At 41.2% G+C, this 15,480-nt stretch overlaps 2 protein-coding genes across 3 annotated transcripts in view; one reads left to right on the forward strand and one right to left on the reverse strand.

Annotated features, from left to right (window-relative positions):
• Positions 1-1,326: 1,326 nt before the first annotated feature.
• Positions 1,327-15,480, forward strand: part of LOC111839860 (semaphorin-3F-like) — a 69,824-nt gene continuing 55,670 nt past the window's right edge. The window contains exons 1-2 of the mRNA XM_023804143.2: positions 1,327-1,710; positions 5,429-5,574. Of these exons, the coding sequence (XP_023659911.1) occupies positions 5,454-5,574 (121 nt within the window). The 5' untranslated portion in view covers positions 1,327-1,710; positions 5,429-5,453. The remainder of the gene's footprint in view (positions 1,711-5,428; positions 5,575-15,480) is intronic.
• On the reverse strand, positions 12,081-13,955 carry LOC140592196 (uncharacterized). 2 transcript variants are annotated; one of them, XM_072714907.1, is made up of 7 exons: positions 13,578-13,955; positions 13,414-13,484; positions 13,081-13,257; positions 12,759-12,808; positions 12,628-12,681; positions 12,495-12,557; positions 12,081-12,318 (listed from the first exon to the last, which is right to left on the reverse strand). In XM_072714907.1, exons 1-7 carry the CDS (start codon positions 13,748-13,750, stop codon positions 12,166-12,168), a joined length of 741 nt encoding a protein of 246 aa, XP_072571008.1. In that variant the 5' UTR covers positions 13,751-13,955; the 3' UTR covers positions 12,081-12,165. The 2 variants fall into 2 exon arrangements, 1 of the variants encoding a protein (XP_072571008.1); XR_011992485.1 differs by lacking the exon at positions 12,628-12,681 and having other exon boundaries at positions 12,081-12,557.

Genomic DNA, 15,480 nt, shown 5'->3' on the forward strand with positions numbered 1-15,480 from the left:
GCTGCAGTCCAGTCTCCAGTGTCTACATTAGGAATGACCAGTCACTCGTCCTGCCTTTAAATATGCTCACCACCCAGAAGAAGGAACTCACGGTCAAATAAAAACTTAGCAATTGATTTGTCATTTCAATCTCCTTCATTAATGAAATGCTTCTGACACATGCACATATTTATAACCATTTGTTTTACTATAGTAATTCAGATAGGGCACTTTTGTCAATGTTAACTGCATAATGTTACTCCAGGATGCTTTGACTTCAGACCTGTGCTAGTTAAGGTTCTGTGAATTGCCGCCCATCATCCGTTCCTGGGGAGTTCTACACCTGAAGGCTGTAGAAAGCAGGCATAGATTCCATCTTTAAAGGTAAGCTTTAACGCGCAAGACAACAGCTGTCAGAAACAACGTTTTTCTATCAGTTTAAGGCAGCCCCGCTAAAAAATGTTTTTTTTTTGTTCCCTGAAAAGGTTATTAATTCTGTACACACACATATAACTGGTGTACCGTGCTGTCTTCGCAGAATTACGCAATTGTTAATTTGAAAGATTTAATCTAATAAAATTCCTGAGCGGAAACGCAGAATTATTAATACTGCAGGTAGTCTGTCAAAAAACTTTAAATGTGTAAAAGGCATATGCAGGTTGACCCGGTATGAAGCCGTGTCCTTGGTATCCTGAGTGGGCTGCGGCTGATCGCCAAAGCAGCTCGGAAAACTTTATCTACATCGATATTTTAACCAAATAATTGTTAAAATTTTGTTCAAAACTTTAGTTAATCCAAAATGGTGTACATTGACGTAGACTATGTAAATATGTATTTTGCTCCATATTAAATCAGGGGGGAACATTTACACCTATATTTTGGTGATTTCTTGGATGCTGTATATTATTATTATTATGTTAAATTGTTTATTTTAAATCCTTCTTCAGAAGGTAGATAAAGTGAATAAGGTTCGTTTGGGCTTGTGGATTACCCGCGGGGGAATGTACTATATTTCAAAGTTCTGGAACTCCCTATAAAACTCATACTAATGCCGAAAATACGACTGAATCATTTTTCCGACTTGGAAGCTCATACATAAACGTCAATGACCTAATACTGATAAACTGCATAATCTGATTCATGTACAGTACGTTTCTTTAAGGTAGGGTAAAGACCGCCGTCCCCGCACTTTATATCCAAGATCAGTGCCGAACGCTTCTGAACGCCTAAATATTCCCGGGTGGGCGGGCCGGGGGCGGTGACAGTAAAGGTAACTCTCCGCCTCTGGGCGTGTCAAATGCAAATAAGGACATTGCATCCACCTGCCAGCTCATTTCTCCTGCAGTCAGAATCGCTTTTGTGCGCAGAGCTGTGCAGACCACCCTAAATATCCACATTGCTCCAAAAACCGAGGAATACTAATATGTCATCCGCTTGAAGGACTTGTCAGCACACCGGATTGTTTTGTCATCTGGCTTTTTAGCAAATAATTAAGCTGTGTTTGCTTATCTAGAAGTAACGAAAACGACCCACTAACGAGTTAGACCAGAAAGACCACGAACTCAGGTGCTTTGCAAGACAAGTACGCAGTTCAGCTCAGGAATTTTAAAGGATTTACATAAACTGCTGGAAAGAGACCGTAAAGAAGACTTCAGTGGATTCCGTTTGCTGCTTCCTAAATGACTTTTGTGACAGGAATCAAAGTTCTCATTGGTGGCCAGTAACAAGCAGGTAAGCACTGGTGATTTAAAGAGACACTAGTGACTGCATAACCGCGTTTTAACCGTAAGCTGCCAGTGCATTGAAACAAACAGTTTGATAACGGAAACCTCCATCTCTGCCTAGTGTGGTACACAGTTAGTTTTGACTGTTATATTGCAGTCGTAACTCGTAATGCGATTTAATTAAATATCATAATGTAATGCATTTTCTAGAAGAACGGCGTCATGTTTCTCTTAAAGCGTTTACTACTGTATTTTAACGCGTATACATATCTGTTGCGTTTAACTTTTAATTATAGCCCAAGCACAAGGCTTTATGACAGCATGGTTTCAGACAATGTCTGTGTGAGGCTGCGCATGTAAAGACGGAGGATCATATTCTGAACGTATGGGCTTCTTGTTCTGTGCGTCATTCATTTAAAATGTTTCAGCTATCCTGCATCATTCTTACTGTGCAAGCTAAATCAAACCAGATTGCTCGTCTTCTTGGCCTTCGAACTCAGTGTGCCATTCGCTGCACAAAAAGCCGAACAAGATGACAAAAGGCTTTAATATGATAGAAAGTCATTTAAGCCACAAAACTGCTCAGCAAAAATTATGCCTAACCGTTCATCAAGTTTTACTCTCAGAACAATTCGTAGTAGATGTTCTCTAACATAATTAAAATCAAATCTCGGTGTTAGAAATAATATATTTTTATTTTTGTTTCATTAAATGTACCATCTTTGCAATTTTACATGACCAAACTCTTTTAAATGGAACTACAAATTATTAAAATATTAGTTTAAAATATGCGTGTCAGCATTTCAGATCTGCTGACAGGGACAGGGGTCAAAGCGCAACTTTAGTGGGTTTCTATGAGAATTTGTCATTGGTTATTTTCTGTTGTTCTGAAATATTTTTAGGGGGAAAAAATAGTATTTCAAGCTACATATGTTTTAAGCCTACGTGTTTTCGCATTGCGTTAGTGTAATGTATTGGAGAAATGTATACAGAAATTAGTGGTTTAAGTGCCCACTTTGGGACGTAATAAAATGGTGCCAGTTGATTTTACGCAGATAAAGGTCCCAGCGAGGGACTTAGACTAAAAGCAGTTATTAAAAAGTAGGCGTTAAAGTGATCTTCCGCCCATAACCCATTTACAACGGCAGTTATGATGATGCAGATTTACTAGTTACCATAATTACTCTAAAAAGTCTAGTTTGGAAGGCATCCAGCAAATGAAGACAAACTCGTTTATAGCTTAAATTCTGAAAATTCTGTTTATAGCCTAACAGCAAATCCTATGTTGTTTAATCGCAAACTTTAATTGACAAAGCAGATATCTTCAGTAAAAGTAATAACGTTAAAATAGTGTTCTGTTGAAAGACCAATGCAAGCTACTAAAAATAATAGAATGATTACTTGAGGAAATGCACTGCATGTAGGATACTTTTTATTTTCTCAAGTCAATAAAATGACCTGCGCATAATATAAAATATCACAATATACAACATTGCGCATTCATGTTTATTTGAAACGTAGCCTAATTGTTTTGCACGTAGTTAAGTTACTATTCACATAAGTTATCCAACCAGCCTGAAGTACACTGTAAATATGGGAAGGTGTTGTGTGATCTTCATGCATAGGCTAATGTGTGCAATGTCCGTTCATGGGAGAAACACTGATTTGTCTTATAAATGAAAGAGTAAAGACGTCTTGTGTGGCTTTGTGAAGACGATGGAGCTCTGACTTTAAACAAATATCTGCACAATTAACTAATTGTGAACAAGCAAGTCTGGTTTAGGTTTGAACAGCTGGTTTCGTTTGCGGGTCTCCATGTGTCTGCCCTAGTTGATGCCACCCGGTGAAGCGTACTGGTGCCCACCTTCGCATTGCATTCTGCTTGAGGATTTTACAGGAAACGGCTGCTTTATTTTAAGTTTGATTTCACTGTTTTGAGACGGAGCTGAGGGAGCAGCGATGCGGGTCCCATTCCTGAATAGGTGGGAAGGAGAAAGTATAAACGGAGGTGACAGTGAGGGTCCTGCGGCGGAGTTCAGCAGTGCGACCCTGGCCGTCGCGGGCCGCTCTACGGGCCGAGGTTGATCTCTCGGGAATCGCTTTTTCATTCTTAAACCAAGAATCCTTTGCCTGAACACGGTTAAGCCTATTTCAAGTTTGTCTTTATCTCCAAATTACCCTGTCAAATTTCACTGAAGAAGAATGACTAGGACTTGCAAGCTGTAATAAATGACATGGTAGTCTTTGGTACTGTAAACATGAATTTATCGAAATTTACGGACTGTTATTCTTAGAAATGCTCTGGAGTGAGTAGGGTACGGAGTGAAACAGTTAACGTCATTGACAATTAATAGTTGTTTTGGTAGAAAATGCTGGCTGCCTTATTTTCTGAGTTTAACTCACTGAAAATTTCCATGACCAATTCCCTAAGTGTTAGTAACTTTCACATTACCAATTGCATTTCCATAAGCTTCCCAATAAGAGAAAAAAGAAGTGTGGGAGAATCCAGGTTGGCAAACGGTCTTAGTCACTTTTTGTTTTTGTTAGTCTTATCAAACTAGCAGAACGATTCCACCATCACGCAGATAATTTACTGTACTATAATTTACTACTATCTTGCAGGATTTATGTTCAGGTAGACATGAAGTTGTTGGTTTTGCCCTTCATGAAAAAGTGGCGATGAAGGTAATGGACAAAGTGGAGAACTTTGCCATGACAGACTGCAGAACCTCACAGTGGGAGGTGTGAGGTGTTCATATTACATGGGCAGCATATTGAGCAGAGTGGTTTCTCTCTTACGGGGTTGTTTATAACGCGAGACATGGAGTTGTTTCATGCCTTTACAGCAGACTATGTGTCATTGTACCATTCCTCAAAGCTCACAGCTCTGTGTCTCGGTGTGTTTGACCTGGAATGGCTGGAATTTAGGTATTGGTTGTGATGTGCAGGCTTTGAGCTTTGAGGTCTTGAGGCGGGCATGATGGTTTTGCATACAGGCGAGCAGTGCGACTCTTTGCTGTCTTCATTCTCTCCCTTGCAATCACTGTCCCATATGGCAGGTGACAGTCATAGTGTGACTGTGTTTGTGCACAAAATGCTGCCTTTTTTATTTTTAGTATTTGACTTGCATCAGACGGCTGTGAACAGAAACCGCTGGAAAATAATCCCCTTCATTCTGTGAATGGCGCATTCCCCATATGTGTAAGAGAAAATAGGGAAATGGAATAATCAATGGAGCTGGAATTGCTATATTTAGTTGACATGCACACAGATATTGGACACTGCATTTTATTCTAGATCACACGTTCTGTCACTTGTAGACCACACTATCTATGTCTATGATACTAGAGTATATTAACTCTATAGGGTATACTGTTAATCTCTATTCATCTCTATTTAGCCATCTGTTGTAGAACATGTTACCATCAGATGTATGGCACTATCAGTCTGTAGTAGAGTACATTATCTGTCCTGTAGATCTTGATGTCCATCTCCAGTACAGTTACAGTGAAGGTGGTGAGCTCTACGTTTCTTACATTATTTTCTGCATTTGTATGCACTGCCATGTTAGTTTAATTTGTTAAATAAGTAAATGGTGAATGTGCACATTTGGTTCACAGTTGGTTGTTACATGTTGTCCGTATATCTGCTGTCGTCGGTGTTGTGGCAAGAATGTTGTCTTCCCCTCCCTGCTCCAGTCACTGAGTCCCCTTGTTTCCTTGCAGACATCATTTCAGTGGCAGGAAGCAGATGACCATGCTGGTTGACAGTCTACAGTCGTTCTGGGTCATTCTGCCCCTCCTGGCGGTCTTGGTCATGAGTTCGCAAAGTGAGCCTATCTCCGCCCCTCGGGTTTTTCTGTCCTTCAAAGGTAAGCGATGTCTGAACATCTTGCTTTTTAATGTCGGTGTAGATGTGTCTGTCTTGTGTGGGTGTGTGCCTGAAATGGGGCTCAGGAGGGAATCCGTCTGGCTGTCTTCTGACTTGTTAAATGTGGCTCCTTTCCATCTCCACTGCCTCACTGTTGCTGCTCATCACCAAAGTGATTTCTTTATGATGATGCTTTTCTGCATTTCTGAAAAGTGTTTCTACTTAATGGACAGGAAGTTAAGAGAGGAGATGAAGACTCGTATTTCACTACAGTCTTTTCCTAGTTTGTTTCTCCATAAACATACTGGCAGGGAAATTTTCAGCAGCTGTTTTCACTCCAGAATAAAGTGTGCATTGTACTCAATAGGCTGGACAATAGGTTTACTGCTCAAGAAACTCGATGAAATTTTTAAGTATTATAGTCTGTACAGGAGGGAGGTCTACATGATTGATTTCTTTTCAGAATCATTATCTGTATGGGGAGTAATCCTCACATAAGTCCTGTGGGTTCTTCCACCCCAGTGGCTTTGGGGATGTGAACCTTTGGGGATGTGAACCTTTGGGGATGTGAACCTTTGGGGAGTGAACCTTTTGGCTTGGCTGTAAATTGAAATCATTTTGCCTGTGAGTGCTTGACCTCATACTTTAGAAGGACTGCATCAAGTGCCTCCCCCTGTCCAAACTTTGCCGGCTGTGTGTCGCTGGGCCTGACAGTGTACCGAATACGCAGGGATTAAAGAGAGCAAATTGCCTGGATTGGCAGAGCGGAGCGACGTATCCCAGGCCTGTCCCACCCTGGGATCAAACCTGTGATTAGCTGCCCGGGGAAGGGCCGTGAAGCTTCTGTTTGCTCTGCCCGCCATTCCCAGGAGTCAAAGCTGACTTAATTACGTGGACTGCTGCAGTCCAGCCTTATGAGCTTTCCTGCATTTTTCTGGTTAATCAACTCGGATTTAACACTTCGCTGGGCGTAGAGCCAGAGCTTGGCACTTCTTTCATACTTTTCTCCATTATGGTTTCAGGAACTCGCCTATCTTCTTTGTTTTATCTCCAATGTTCTCTGTTGAAAGTCTAACCTGCAAGAGTTTGCTTTTCCTGCTGGACTTTTCATGCCGAGCCTTCAGGGTCTTCCTATGTTTTTGTGCCGGACTGTCAGAATCTCAGCAACTTTTCATAATAAATGTCAGTCCTCACTTGTTTTCACCTCAGGAACGGTGCACATTTTCATACTGAACTATCAAACCCGCTGTAGCTTTTCCAGTTGCCCAGTTTTTCTGCATGTTTAACTTGTAAAAGGACTGGAATCGTCTGTGACGGGACTAATTTGGGCATTGTTTTGAAAGCTGTTCTCATTTTGGATGTTTTACAGTAGATTTTAGTGGCGCTGGCTTGTCGAACGAGGCATTAAAATCTTCAAGTACTGCCCTCATACTCCTCTGCACCACACACACATTTATATTTGATTCAGTTTTAATTATTGTTTTAACGTGTTTTCAGTAGAGATCTTCAGGCTAGCCTAACCCTGGCTTTGGGGCTAATTTGTCCAATATTAGGTATCATACTGGAAATCAATTTTCACTACCTTCCTACTCCCCTGCTGGACCCCTATTAAACATATGAGAGATGTTAGGGTATTAAACATCTTTATCCAGTTTAGCACTTACAGCTTGAGCGCTGCCTGTTTATGTCTCTGACACAGCAAATAGTAACAACGAACATGGAATGAACCTGGAACGTGAAGACTGGCCTACTATGCTAAGCAAGACACATGCATGCGGTCGTACGAAATGGGCAAAACTGTCCCTTTGGTTAAATCTGTCAGCTAAGCAGCCGAATGATTAAAATAATGAAGGCCGTGGTGATTTGAGAATCCATGCACTAATGGAAGCATTGCTCATAAACACTAATGAGAAACAGGATGGTAATATCCCATAAAACGGCGGGTGACTGAGTTCAGCCATGTTGCCTAGTCAGCGTGTGCTGCTGCTTCATACTGGGGTCAGACCCTGACCCCTGAAACCAGGAGCTGCTGTTAACAGTTACACAGACATATCCCCTGTAATGGACCTTCCTGTGGCCCTTATGTAGTAGCTTCCTGTCTTTGGCAAAGCACATTAAACTAAGTAAATTACCAGACCCTTGGTCTCAATAAACGTGCATGGCGCAATGCTGTTGAAAGGAGCCCTTCATGCCAAACCTAATATAAGCTAATATAAGAAAGATCTACCTTTTTGAAATATTTCCATCACAGTGGGAATCTCTACGAGGCAAGTTCCTTGGTTAAAGTTTAAGCGTCTGGTTATATGGGTTACAATGCCATCATTTTGCAGTATTTTAAATATAAAGCCTACTAAATGGTTCCTTGGTATTTTTTCAAATGACAGTTACTTTTTCAGACCAGACCACTGATTTCAGAAACTGGCACCATTTAAGTGCAATATCATAACGAAAACATGATTCACGCGGTTATGTGTGAAAACAATCAGGGATTGCTATGTCGCCTGACATTTTTATTGGTCTGTTATAGCACACATGGTTAAATTTGACTGAAACCTGAGCAAGCTTTATTTCCATTTTTTCTAAATGACTTTGGAGACAAGACATTTCTCTTTTTTTATTTGGCACATTTTTTCCCCTTTCACTGAACCTTTGTGCATTTAACTCATAAGAGGTAAAACTGAGTAATTAAATCATGCTTATCTCACATCTTCTGTTATCCACCCCAACTGCGCAAAAAACAAGAAGACTAGGACTTTGACAGGAACACCCGGAAGCGATTCAAGAGCCAGGGCCAGCATTTTGACTAGAAGTCCCTGGGATTTGTATTTTAACCATTTAGTTTGTGTCAGGGAAGAACCCCTGGCGATGGAGAGAGACAGTACTGATCATAATCAGAAGTCTGAGAGAAAAAGGCCAGAGGTCAACAGTCAAAGAGTCGCCCCTGGCTAGGGAGATGCGGGCTGGCGGGTCTTTGAACTTCCTGAACGGACGTTGCAGTGATAAAAAGAAAAACTGTACAGCTCAATCTCTCATTATTGTTGTGTTCCTATTCTTTTAGAGATTTTGCTCTGATAAGAGAAAGGTTGGGTGAATAATTTTGTCCACAAGCTCCATTCATTTATATTTGGAGAAAAAATACTTTTTTTGGTATAGTCTGGCAAAAGGGAAGTGGTAAAAAAAAGAGCGGGAATAGACTCGTCCTGGAAGGGTGTCCGTGCGGAGTTGGGCACATTGGGCAGGAATGCTGCTGGTCCGCGTTTTCAGGGGGAAATCGCCCAAGGTGTGGGTGCGGCGTGAGGCAGAGAGGATCACACTGACTTCCCCCTCAGGTTTCTAGCCGTCACAGTTATACAGCCCAAGCACCTGTTATCTTACAAACATACAAATCTCTTGTACACCATATTCTTACATACAGTGATACCTGTACCCACGAGCGTAACTGGTTTGAAGACACAGCTCGTGGGTACAATTTTCTCGTGGGTACAAACAATTTTTCCCATAAAGAATAATGGGAAAGAGATGAATTGGTTTTCCGGCCCCAAAATACCCCCATACAAAACATTTATAGGCAAAATAATTGAGCTTTTAGTGACAATATAAGTAGTATTGATTGAGAATATCATATTTTTCGGCATATTAGACACACTTTCATCTTTAAATGCATAAAAATACTGCGTACACGAAAGAGACCAAGTCCCGTAGGCTAGGCTGCTCGGCGTAGCCTATAGCGAGCATAAAAATTGTTGCTAACAATAAAACATTGAAAAACAATCCTAATTATTACAGTAAATTGTGTTTACTAATAAAAATGTAGAAAAAAGGCTAATTATCAGTGCTATCTCAAATTTACGAAAAATTGCTTACGATACGGCAATCAGTTAGCCTCTGCGGGAAGGATACGTACCTCTTTCCCGGATTGTAACGCACATCTGTACGTACGTATCTTACATTAAGGACTTTTACCTCTAGGAAGCATTTTTTATTTATATATATATATACATTTACAAGAGTGGATGTAAACATACGTATCATGGCACCGCTCTGGTGGCATGTCACGGCAACACAAAGCCAGCTGAAGCAATCGAAAGAAATCGTATCTTTTCGTTCCATTTAACTGTGCGTTTCAGTTTCATAGATATTTTTTTAACTAAAGTTACCGCTGACCCGCGTGGGCAAGTTTCCCTTATTCCCCATAGTTTATGCATGTAGAGATAACGAGGCAGGCGGCTCGCCGTAGCGCTCATGGGTCCAAACATTGCTCGTGGTTACAGATAGATTTTATTAAATAAAAATGCTCGTGACTCAAGTTACTCGTGGCCTCAAACGCCCGTGGGTACAGGTACCACTATACTTGTATTTATGTATGTATAGTACCAGTCAAAAGTTTGGACATGCCAAGCTGCTTAAAAAGGAAGGTGATAGTGTCTCATCACATGACCTGGCCACCTGACCTAAACATAGCAGAGATGGTTTTGGAGGAGTCTGACCAGAGAGTGAAGGAAAACGGCGAGTACTCAGCATATATGTGGAACCTCTTCCGGGCTGGATGGAAAAGCATCTCAAGGGCCCAAAGGTGGGATCACTCTGCTGACCACGGGATTTGAACCAGCAACCTTCTGACTCCTAACCCACCGAGCATAATTCCATGTATGTTATAGTTTTAATGTCTTTGTCATTCTAAAATGTAGAGAATGGTACAAATGAATCTTTCTTTGGTTAGGTGCATCCAAACTTTTCATGAGTAACTGCATATATATGTGTATGTAATATACAGTGTGTGTGTGTGTGTGTGTGTAATATATATTTGTGGCTGTGAGTGAGATCCTTAGGCTTCCTACATGAACATGCCAACTTCTGAATGTCCGGGTTTACATGGGTTCTGCACTGCCAGGAGGCCTATACGAAATGCCTCTTAGAGTGGAATGTTGTCAGCTGAGATAAGCAGCCGGGTAAACATTGTTAGTGAGCAAACAGCCACTGCTGCGGCAGCCTGTAGCCTGTCGTCTTTGAATAAGATGCCACAGCGGGAAGCCTGCCTAGGATTTCTGACCAGGCTGCATGACTTGGTATCGTCAAGAGAACATCTGATATACCTGAACATCATCAATAGAACATCTCAGATATAACTGAACATTTTTCAAGATACACGGTATACACAATACAGGGGGCAACGTACAAGTGAAGCTTTCAGAGCCAGGCATGGGATTTGAACCAGCAACCTTCCGATCACAGGCTTAACTCGAAGAGCCACACATTGGCCTGGTGCTAGTTTTCAGCTTTGTGACTGCAGTGCAATCTCACCATGTAGCCTGTCTGTTCAGGTGTGAGTGCCTGGTATTTAACACTGTCCCATCCTTAACTGTGTTCAAGTGCAGCCAAGAAATCCCATATATATCTACACAAATTAGCTCCCTTTCCCTAACCTCTATACATCTATCTACAAATTGTTTCTCATGGTGTGAGTTCTGCTCTTCCTTTCCCAGTGTTTGTTTTCCCTGTCATGGAGACATTATGGAAAGGCAGAGTCATCACACTGCATTTGAGCAGCACTTACTGCTATGGATATCAAAAGAACCTCTCTTTTTTTCAATCATCCTGAGTCTTTGGCATCAGTTGGTGGATAGTACTGAATCCAAGGAGGAAACATGGAATATGAATGATTTCTGATAACGGTCTTCGGTACAGTGTGTTGTGTAATTAATGGATTCATGGATTTTTTTAAAATAAATAAGGATCCAGATTGGATTCCTGGTGGCACAAAGAGTCTCAAACTTTTGAGCGTGGTTCATTGTATGGATTGATGTACATAAATTCATGTGTGTTTGTGTGCGTATGTATGTATTATTATTGTGGAGACCTGGGGGCCGTTTCACGAAGCGGGTTTAGTGAAAACTCGGAGTTAGTTGTGTGTGAGTTAAGGGAAATTCAAAGTTTTCGGTTTCAAAATGCCAGTTGAGCCCAACTCTGAGTCATTTACCGCGGTAACATACCCCGTGAAGCTAACCTGCTCGCTAGCAGGTTTAATCCCTGTAACTCTGAGTTCCTCCTCTTTAAATGAACAGTCAGATTGAAGCAAGTACTTTCTCAGACATGGCGTGTCCTTTTCTCGAAAGACCGGTCGACATCGAGGCACAAATTATCCGCAGGAATCTACGTCAGGAGAGGGTGATCAGACCCCGTTTAGATATTTTATCGTTTACAAATGATTTTCTGTTAGAGCGTTACCGTTTTTCATCACAGACAATCATTTATCTCAACAATATTCTTAGCCCTCATTTTGCTCGTCAAACACACCGTGGACATCCTCTCAGTTCCGAGCAAATTCTTTGTACAGCACTTCGCTTTTTTGCTAATGGCAGCTTTCTGTATAATATTGGTGACGCTCAACATGTTTCTAAGGCAACCGTCTGCCGGTGTATCAGACAGGTTACTCTTGCGCTTAAACATTTGCAATATGTTCTAATCATTTCCAGTAAATAAGTTGCAAATAAAAACAAATGACAATCATTTTATGAACTCTTCTTTATTTCCTGTAATTGAATATGCAAAACAGTATTTTAATATTTTGTTTTGAAAGACAGTTAACGATCCATCAACTTGTGCCACTACCCACCTTTAACTGATGTTCCAATATTTGTATTTCTATTAGGGTTTTCTGCATTTTTTGTTTAATGTGTTCCATTTCCAGATCCGATTTTTCAATTTGTTTCTCAAGGTATATTTTGTACAACTGCTTTACAGGGAGCTATTAGAATACACAAAAATGTTACATCTTGGCAGTATTGCACTGTGAAAATTGTACCACTATGAATATAACTTAGAAAACAGACACTTGTAGCTAACAACATTTTCATTTAATGAGAAGAATGATTCTTAATCCAATTTTTCAATAACTGGCAGGCAAATACTGAAGCATCTTACAGAGGTAAGCTGCGCTGTGGCTGTGGATGCAGTCGGTTCACCCTGGAGATTCTCTGCATTGCTCTGTGAAGAAAGGATAAATGTTTTAAAATGGTGCATCACTTACATGACGTATTTGTTAGAAAGTGCATACCATAGGCTGCTCTACATCTTCCCTCCCTGTGACAGCTGACAAGGTGTCTTCATCCTGTAGTGAAGACTCTCTTACTTGCATACACCAATAATGAAAGACATAGTATGAAAAATCTCGAGAAGAGTATGTACCATTTCATGGGTGTCTGGCGGTTCCACAACAGAGATTACTCCATCAGTAACTGCAAGACAATGTGGATTACAGGCAATTCATCAACAGAGACCTGCACATTTTCAATATAACTTTTACAACAGTGGGCAGTCTTTCAAATATCACAGTCTTTCAACAGTATGTACATGAAGTAATGACATCTATCAAATTATACTCATCTATAACTTTTAAATAAATTACAATCGGTTCGATTATGATGGGTTTGATGATGAGTTTAATGGATAGCCATCACTGAGCCAACACTGGACAAATGCACATACATCATTCATATGAATTACTTACTTCTTATGTAAGAACTTCTGTCCTGGGGCATGGCTGTATCGGAGGAGCTTCCTCCTAGGATGCCATCAGCCATGGGCCGGCCAGTGTTTTGGCTGAGAGCCATCTCTTCAGCCTCTGTGAGAGGTGTTGGTGGTGGACCCCCACCAGTTTTTCGGGCCTCTGCCTTTTTCCTATTGGCTAATATGTAGGTAAAATGTGAACATATGCACCCAAGCCCACATTTAGAACCTTGTAAAAAGATTTAAACAATATTACATGCTGCCAGATTTAAGATGAAACTGTAGCTTTTGTGTCTTATAGACAAGCAAAACCTCCCAATCGTCCAGTGCCTACCTGTTTGTACTATATTTTTATACTTCATCTTTATTTGCTGCCAAGTGCGCTTTATGCCTGCTGGGTTACAACTGTAACAACGAAATTAAATTAGAGAGAATATAGAAAAACTAGTATTATTTCTTAAATATACATCAATCAACATCGTTCTTATCAATACTTACGCATTCACTCGGTCAGCTATTTTCTGCCACGCTTGTTCCCGTTCTTTCGCAGCAGCAATCGTGTTTCCTTTTTTTGATATGGCATGCTCATATTCAGCATACGCCATCATTACTAATTCAAGCTCCACTGGGGTGAAATTGGAAGCGCGAGATTTGTTTCCTTGTGTTGTCATGGTGAATCATTTTCTCTGGATGCCATTGATAGAGCCTTTTTATGTGCTCGTGCACGCGTGACAATCAGGGTTAATTGAACTCAGAGTTTTGTAAACTAATCGTTATCACCTGTTCTGAAACCAAAAACTCAGAGGTTGACATCTCAGAGTTAATCAACTCAGAGTTCAAGTTTAAACCCAGAGTTTGCAAAACCTGCTTCGTGAAATACCCCCCAGATGTCTCTACAATGTGATAAAATCCTGATGTTTTTTTTTTACCTTGAGGGAACTGGGAAATGGAAAGAATGTGACTCAAGCCCTTTAAAGGGCCATGATCACCGGGATTACCTTTGGGCTAATTGCTGGCGGAGGCTGCATTCACAGATAGAACGTTGGTCATTCTGCCACAGGGCAGGATGTTTCCTGCTATGCCACAACCTCGCGTCCGCATTTGGGCCTCATGGGACTGTGCAGTTGTCCTCTCAGGGCCAAAATCAACTACTTCTACCCAATCAAGGCCTATTTAAAGTGTGAGGGTCACGACCCTCACATGTTTAACTGCCCTAATGGGGAAACATGACCGCTGTAATCCCCGTAATTCTTAAAAGAAGTAATGATGTAAATTTAGCATTTTGTCCCAAGATTGAGCAACTACCTTAAGTTTTAAACCATGACAGGATATTGACACAAAATGTACTGTAATTATTGCACCAAAGGGGTAGTGTGGCTGCTTGGCTAGCTCAGCACGTTGCATGCAGCAGGCCTTAAAAATGGAACCATATGCTCCTGATCACTGACCAGTGGATCCCCTGGATGATCCACCTGCTTCCCTGGATCGTCCAGTAAACCAGCAGCTGTGCAGCAGCTGGCTCACAATAAGCCCCGTCTCCCTGTGTCAGTTTGGGATGCACAGTTTGGTGTCCCTCTCTTACCTGTGGTCATCAAAATCACATTAGTCTAGTTACCCATAGGTTTACTAGGGTAACTGTATTTTCCAGATGGTGGTTAAAAGCATGCCTTGACTACAGTTAAAATAACTTAAACTCCTTAAATCCATAAAAATTAACTTTTTCTAGCAAAGTTGTCTAACTTTTCTCTATCTGGGATAAGAGAGGGAGTTAATATTAAGTTTCAGGCTAGAGAAAGGAGCGATTTTTTTTGTGGCAGTGAATGACGTTCTATCCGAGCCGGGTACAGCCACACTGGGCCCCCTGCAAGCTACTTTCCCAGCCACCCAGAAGGCTTCAGACACATTTGGTTGTGACACTCTGGCAGCAGCTCAGTGCCTCAGCATGACGGCCACGTCACTGAGATACCCTGCGGTCCTTGGGTGACTGAGATGTTTCACATAGAACTCCAGTGAGGAATTGCGAGAGAGAATAACTTGCTAGAGAGGATTTAGCTTAATTCGCACAGATTGTTTAATGAACTAGTTTAGAAAGATTTATGGGCTCAGGAATGCAAAGGATAAGCAAAGCGACTCTCTGCCAGGTAACATCTTCATAAAGTCAAATACATGGGGAGAAATAAATTATGCAGGTATATTAATGTCTGAAAAAGTAGTGCAAGCAAAGCGTTTCTTAGCAAAGGCCTGTGATCAGAGCCCCTGTTGGCTTCACAACCTCATCCTGAGACACGGGACACACCAGTCAGTCTCTACCTCGCCAGGTTGGCCAAACCAACTCACACGGCATGTTATGGAATTTTATCTCCTGTATCGATTGCTCTCCAGTGAGGGATCATATATTATT

This window comes from Paramormyrops kingsleyae, chromosome 8 (assembly GCF_048594095.1).
Source record: "Paramormyrops kingsleyae isolate MSU_618 chromosome 8, PKINGS_0.4, whole genome shotgun sequence".
In the NCBI taxonomy this organism is placed as follows: Eukaryota; Metazoa; Chordata; class Actinopteri; order Osteoglossiformes; family Mormyridae; genus Paramormyrops; species Paramormyrops kingsleyae.

Bases quoted from the DNA above. Each gene is read 5' to 3' on its own strand.
- LOC140592196 (XM_072714907.1), bottom strand. From the start codon at position 13,750: ATGACAACACAAGGAAACAAATCTCGCGCTTCCAATTTCACCCCAGTG. The intron at 13,485-13,577 runs GTAAGTATTGAT...TCGTTGTTACAG, and splicing joins ATAGCTGACCGAGTGAATGC to TTGTAACCCAGCAGGCATAA. The intron at 12,319-12,494 runs GTAAGATGCTTC...GTATTCTAATAG, and splicing joins CCACAGCGCAGCTTACCTCT to CTCCCTGTAAAGCAGTTGTA.